The sequence below is a fragment of the Cephus cinctus genome, unplaced genomic scaffold (assembly GCF_000341935.2).
Source record: "Cephus cinctus unplaced genomic scaffold, Ccin1 Ccin1_scaffold0215, whole genome shotgun sequence".
Classification (NCBI taxonomy): domain Eukaryota; kingdom Metazoa; phylum Arthropoda; class Insecta; order Hymenoptera; family Cephidae; genus Cephus; species Cephus cinctus.
In genome coordinates, this window is record NW_014332933.1 from 3,273,478 (window position 1) to 3,280,754 (window position 7,277).

Here is a 7,277-nt window from a genome sequence, read left to right on the forward strand (position 1 = left end):
CTTACATAAAAGCTTATACGATTTTCAACTGGGTGATATTATCCTAAACGGACTATACATGTGAGGTGATCGCCTATTCAAAATAAGAATATTAAATTTTAATTGCTACAGATTCAAAAGTGTACCAACTTTCCAGGTATGAAGGCCGACCATAAATTTATATAGAAATCATGTTCCATATTATAGCCAAAGGGTATATATATATATATGTCTACTTCTAATTCGCATAACTGACATTAGAAAGACATTGTTCAAGGTCTCACGTTTTTATCTGTACGAATACCCAGAATTCCTAAAGAATCTAAGACCCCCTCGTGCAAATACTTATATTTGCATAAATTTCCACAAAAATAATATATTCGCTCGAAATCGTTCCAACCAAACCGAATCATCATGTATTCCCAACAAGTAACGACTGTCTAATGCAACTTCTGACGCATTCAAGTTTCACGTCACCATTCCACTATCGGAGCCCAACACACACGCGAGAAAGTCACGTTCACACCGAGGAACAGAAAAACAGTGTTCTCGATTCGCATGAAGCGGCCTTTTTTTGTTGGCAACTGGAAAATCGTCTAGTACCAACGTGGGAGTTGGAGTCATAGAGATGTCAAGATTCTGCTCCCACAAGTAATTCAAAAGCGACTCAGCCACAGCTCGCAACGCGATCGCCATTTTGTATTGGATTTTATTCCTCTCCGAAATCCTTTCTCCACTCAATCATTTTTCCCTGAAAGAGAAATGTCCTGTTATATAGTAGGCGGACAGGGCGAATATTCATTGTCAGATCGAACCAAGATACGATCTACGTAACCCGTTTGTATCTCGAAAGTAAACTCGTGCTCCAGGAACGCGATGCTGGGAGCCATATAACATAACATAACATAACTAAGACTGGACTCTGGTACTCGGTGTAGAAGTATAAAAGGAGGGATTAGTATCTACGTGCTGTTGCGTATTCTGACCCAGTTTTCAACCCGAATAGTTATGAGTAGTTAACGCACTGTGGACCAAGACTGATCTGCCTACCTCAGGCTACGCCTTGTGCCAATGGTCGTGTCTATTTAAGCATAGGTTAGCCTTCAGCTTAAATCCTTGCTCAATTTACCGTAATTATCGGGTTTGATCTTGGCACCTGGCAGCTGTGATCGAACACTGATCAGAATGCCCATTTGCTTCTTCCAGACATCGGGTTCGTGCAATCTTTATCGATGTATCGATTCTTTTCCCACGAGTGAACGTAGGTACACGTGTTCTTCACGACATCCCGGTCGATATCCTGTATCCTGCAGGTGAATCGGAGTCAATGAAGTTATTGCGATGGTAATCACATGCATCAATGCCGTGAGAAAACTATAGTGTGCAAAGGAAAAATTATAGGTATTTTCTATTGTCATATTTTTTATGAATTTTTATAATTATTAATTTCTAGGAATTATTATAAAGATACGTTTGATATATAAGGAGAATGTCAGGAATAAGTGATTTTTTAAAGAAACGTTGGAAATATTATTGCGGAATTTAATGATGGTTGATTAGCGATAAGGAAAAATGGTCAATACATTGTCTCTATTATGTCACTTAGAATTTTACTTTTTATAACTGCATTAAACCGAGTAATCAGCAGATGTCGCGGTAGGGCAATGAATTGCCAGTCACTGGTAAAGTAGTAGACTAACTAATGGTAACCGAGATAGATTAAATGGGAGGGTAATAACTTAACAACCGAGAGGATTCCGTAGAAGTGCTTTTGGATTATTCTACTAACGATTGCAAAGAAGCTCGTCGAATAAATATTGAAAAATAACATAATTATATCATAACTTATCACAATAGTTTATTACACCCAAATAGGCGTATGCTTTATATTTTTATGAATCGGACTAGAATTTTATGACATTGGCACAACTCTATTTCTGTCATAATGAAGCTTTCATTCTTATCAAATAATATCCAGGTCAATGTCTGTTGATGTTTCCATTTAATTTGTGCACAGAAACCTCAATAGTCTTACCAAACAAAACCTCACTATGCTTTGTTGCTGAAACATGCATGGAAACATAAATTCCCCACTTGAGTCAGTATTAATATAATTTGTTACCTGTAATATAACTCATGGCACATGCCTGGCTAATTCGGAAATGCGAATCTGTTAAAATTCCTTTCGAAGTGGTTCATTTTGTGCAATGATTTGCGCCCTTTGAACTTACGATTTCTGATGCCGTTCTTAATTCATAGAATTTTTGTTCACCGAGTGCAAGGTGTAGCCTCGTGCAATTCTGTACCATAGCACATCTAATAGCTGTAGGAAAATTTGCCAATCGAAAGCGTACCAGGCTACACCTTACACTGTACAAGAAAATTGCTACCAATCGAAAACTTCATTAGAGTTGATGACTTACCGCGAGCTCAGTTACAACTGAGCACAGTTTAATGGAGTTGACGAAGTAGTAGCTGTTTCGACTCAGAGATGGCAGCACTTTCTATGTCGTGTCAGTATGTCAGATTCGCGCGGCATTAATATTCATCAGAAAGTCGAATTAATTTATCTTCAGTCAACGACATTATTGTTTATATCTACTGCAAGTGTAAAGACTTACAATTCATGAAGAGATACCAGTGTTGTCAGTGAATAGATACAGTGACAGAGATATCGAGTAATTGTATATGGAAACGATAAATCTTTTCTGCGATTATCATTTTTAACGATGGTATGAAATTTTATTCCGACGATGACATTTCCGACGTGTGAAAAATAATTTTGGATGATATCAATGACAGCAGAAAGTAGGAGCAATAACAGATATCGGCACAATTACGTAAGGATCGACAAAGTAGTGAGTATACGTATTTAATGACAAGAGATTCAATTAATCATACAATGACATGGTTAATAAGTGAAACTAATCGTTGGGTTCGACAGGCTTATTAGTATCCTATCATACGGTACGATTATAATTAAAAACATATCTTCACTATACAGCAATGATGCTGCAACAGGTTACATTTGTAATGACACCAAATGATATTTTAGTGAAACTGATTCGATTATCAGCAATTTCTGGTAACGCAACAGTCGCCTATCATATCTTATTGGCATCAACTTCCATTTCACACAAATAACATGGCATAAAATATCATATAATTTCCACGATTATAATCTTTAATTGGCTGACATTAAATTATTGTTTGATGACATTGGACTTGTCAACGGATCCTTCCTTCACTGAACCCACCATTGAACCCTCTGATACGTCCATAGAATTCTTGTCAAGGATCGAAACAGGAGTAGTAGTCGTGACATTTTTTGTTACAGTGCCCTCTTTAGCAGTCGTCTTATAATTAAGGGTAGGTTGTATAACAATAATCGGAAATTGCGGACACTTCTTGGCGCACTTCGTGCCGAAAAATAGTCTGGGATAATTACAAAATGTACTGCAATACCATCTGCGAATAGGATTGTTAACTCCAAATATAATTCTAGCATTATCTCCCACCTCCGCGTCAGAGGAAGTCTGAGCCTATTTAAAAAGAAAAAAAAATTTCAATAAATCAAAATCAAACCTGGATAAAAATATCTCGAGTGATAATCGTTAAATAACATCGTTACATAGAAATAGCAATGCTTACCTTACTGTTACTAATTGTATGAAATAGGATCAGACTACCTAGCAGCGTGATGATTCCAAACGTAACTTTACACATGATATCTATTCTCAGTAACTGTTTTGTACTAAACGGAGGGACAAACTATTTAGTGAGAAGACCCGCGAGTATTTATATACTTGACTGATTGTCAAGAGCGTGCCTCTCTGAAAAGGGAATGTTTCATGGACCCGCATAAGTCGCCTATTTTTTCTCCATAATGGCATTCAGGATTTTCTGAGACACGAAATGAGTTTCTCATACCAAGAGATACCGTAACTTTAGAGCCCGTTACGTACATTGAACTATGTATAACGTGAACAAGTATTTCCTATCATTTATACCTGCAACTCTACAACAGATAAACGTATAACAATGATGGAAGCCTTGCTTGAAACGACCAGACATATTAGAAGTTGATGTTAAAAGAATAAGGTACCACGCGGCGTTCCCCCGTATATTGCGAGACACTCCATAGAATTTGTTTGTCATTCATTTCGTCTTACTTCTGAACGTCTAACGCGTAGATACCTTTAACGATAGCAGAGCAATGTATACTCGTTTCTAATATAAAGTTCTGTATTAGAATTGTCAAGATATCGTTACATCTTTTTTATACAAGAAATCTAACGGTCAGAGTGCACTAATTACATAGCTACTTCTGCTGATTATACTTATAAGTATTAATGCCTTTGGCAATTAAAACCCAGGCCAATGGCACAATTACATGTTATCGGATAGCAGAGAGAAATGATCATATCGGAATGGAGAATTCACCGGATGAATTCTAATAAATTTATCTGGAAAAAGTCTTAAAAGGAAAAAGGAAAAACACCATTTTGAGGTGAAGGGAGGTTGGATGAAGGAGAGACGTAAAAGTACCCTTTGTCAGCGGGTGTTAAGGGCGGGAGATAAATGTCTCCGCAGTATTGATTTTCAAGACTATGAAGACTAAACGTAAGAATTTCCAATTTACACCTAACCTTCCAATTTCTACCTACCCCTCCCCTCACCCGCCCCTTCTCTAGTGATCAAAAATGGTACAGAAAAATCCTTAATAAATGCATCGGAGGAATTCGGGGAGGATTATTTTTATCATTGAGGCTAAAAATCTTCTTCCTTTTGAATATTCAGACCTTCCGTTCCGTGTTGGCTATAGTAACATTGCTTTTTAAAGGGAAGTGTAGGTGGCAAAAATGTTGAAGCATAGGAAAAAGGTTCACAAGGTTTGACTTATATTGAGTTGCTCCTCTGACCTTTCACGCAAAACTAACTTAGGCCACGATGATGGCGTATCGTAGGGCGCTGGCTGGCTAGCGATAGATACCACGTGATCCTGCTACCAATGACGCTACGGAATACAACCGGGTCGATAACAATGAGACTGACAACAAGAGCGCCAAGAAGGTCCCCTCTCGGTGCTCTCTAGACATGTCTCCTCTCCCACGGTATACAATTCTTCTTCGACCCTCCTCAATCCTTCTCTCTTGTATGTACGCTTCGGTACAGCACTCGTATAGTCTTAATGTGAGTTCTGGAATCTTTCTCTAGAACCAATGTATACGTATACGTGGTCGGAGGATCATGTTAAGATTTTTTTTATTCATCAATTCGTTCTTACAAAAGAAAAATGCGATACAATGCACAACGCTGTTCGTATTGATAATTAAGGTTACAGTTATATTACAGTTATATTTGGAATATGGATAATTTTAATTCTGACGTGAAAGGCCTTTGCCAGGATTTATTAGAGTGACAGATCATTATTATTCGTAACTGATTACATGAGTGAGATCAAGGAAAATATCTTGAGCATCGTCTACGGGGAATGTGACAATTTCATGGGTGTCTAACTCGATTTTCTACGGGTCGTCATAAGTATTCTGACATTGGTATGTTTAGCTGGCTTTTGTAGTAGGATGGAATAATGGAAGTTACGACATTAGGCGTTTAGTCGGTTTTTTAAAATTAGAAGCGACGTATATGTCTGCTTCTAGGTAACGATAGTATTTATCCTGTTTTACCATCGGGTAATAATTTACCATTAGGTACTACAGACGTTGTAGGAAAATTCTTTATTCACGGTCGGTAAGGTCGATTTAGATTCTTTGTAAGCAACGCTCCTTGCTGCTACCAGTCTTCGTGTTTGTGGTATATGGAAGTAAACAGTCGCTATGAAGAGTCACGTTAGCGATAAGCCCTGAATTCTTGTAATAAAGAAAACGAGGTTATCGTTACCTTCGGCAAGACTACTTTATGTTTTTCCACGATAATAAAAATAAAAACTCCACGCTGAGAGGTTACAGTCGAAGGATATAAAAAACAAGGATCACTAACAGCGATGACACTTTACTGCTGGTAAGTTCTTTGATACGGTTAATCACGTACTTGTCTATAGTCACTATCAATCGCGGTATATCTATGTCCTTAAGGTTCATAAATCATTAAGGCGAATGGGCGCGTTTCTATATATCTCTCACGCAAGCAATGGCCACAACGAATTGAATAATTTAGTCACAATCAATGTATCGACGTCTCTAATATTTCCTAAGATTGGTTGTGTCATGTTTTTTTTTCGTTGGTATTTTATTTTTTTACGCCCTTTCCGAATCTCAAATTATTTTTCACCCGACGGTAACTGAAGATCTATGCTGCACGACATGATTCCCAATCGGTATATCCTACGAGCAAATTTCATGCGGTATCCCCAAAGTGCGTAATCGAATATTTAATTTCGCAATTCCCCTCGATCTCTCTAATTGGAGCCGCGTGCCCACGTCACGTCGATCGGACCTCATTTAGTCACACAGAGTAAGTAACAGAGGCGGTAGAAATCGCAAGAGAATATTATAGTCTTCCCGCGTTCAAGCTGAGCAGTCTGAGAGAGCGCAATATGGCCGCGGTAGTTTAACAAGAGATATGACCTTCGGAGTCAGCAAAACCCATGGGAGACGTCTCCCCCCCATGTTGCTGAATGACGTAGCAAAATTTCAGAGATGGGCACAAGGGCGGATATCCATTCTACAAGGAAGAAAAAAGAAAACAGATAAACACGCGAGTGAAAAAATATATATATAAAAATAAAAAAGGACTTCAATCCGCGTAACGGAATATTTAACGTCAGTCGGTAAATCAAGAAATCTTCTTCACCAGACAAGAAGTGATTTACAGTTGAAAGTAGCTTCAAAGACAAAACTATTGGGTCGATCCGAGGGCGTCTCTGCCATTGTGGCTTTTCATTAATTTTACCTAGGACTGTCTTCGCGTGCGATTAAATCGCGTGGGTGCGATACGAAGCAGAATCGACTGAGACAGAGAGAGAAAGATAGAGGAAGGACTGTATAAAGAGAGAATGAGCAAGGAAACAACGAGGAAAGCAGCCGAGCAACTGTGCTGGCTGACCTCCCATAAGAAGACTCCCGCGGAGCGCATCTTTGCTCCGTCGGTATAGAATCGTTTCTTCGACCTTTCTCAGGGGGTTTCAGTCTCGCGTGGGAGTAAAGTTGACAGTAGCGTGGGGTGCATATCGGAGAGAAGATGGGAGCCAGTGAGTGAAGAAGAAAATGTGAGAGCGGATGGAGGTGAGGCGAGACATGCTCGCGGGCGGGTAGGGTGCTGAGGGGTAAAGGGGG

General features: G+C 38.9%; 1 protein-coding gene and 1 long non-coding RNA gene across 4 annotated transcripts in view; one reads left to right on the forward strand and one right to left on the reverse strand.

Moving 5' to 3' along the window:
• Positions 1-2,843: 2,843 nt before the first annotated feature.
• Positions 2,844-3,751, reverse strand: LOC107265107. Its single transcript, XM_015734158.2, has 2 exons — positions 3,631-3,751; positions 2,844-3,521 (listed from the first exon to the last, which is right to left on the reverse strand). Exons 1-2 carry the CDS (start codon positions 3,703-3,705, stop codon positions 3,183-3,185), a joined length of 414 nt encoding a protein of 137 aa, XP_015589644.1. The 5' UTR covers positions 3,706-3,751; the 3' UTR covers positions 2,844-3,182.
• A 1,423-nt stretch (positions 3,752-5,174) lies between these two features.
• The window catches only part of LOC107265420, a 20,554-nt gene continuing 18,451 nt past the window's right edge, over positions 5,175-7,277 (forward strand). Inside the window, exon 1 of one of the 3 annotated variants that reach the window (XR_003059028.1) lies at positions 5,175-6,003. This is a non-coding gene — a long non-coding RNA (uncharacterized LOC107265420). The remainder of the gene's footprint in view (positions 6,004-7,277) is intronic. The other 2 variants (XR_003059032.1, XR_001537212.2) reach the window with 2 other exon arrangements.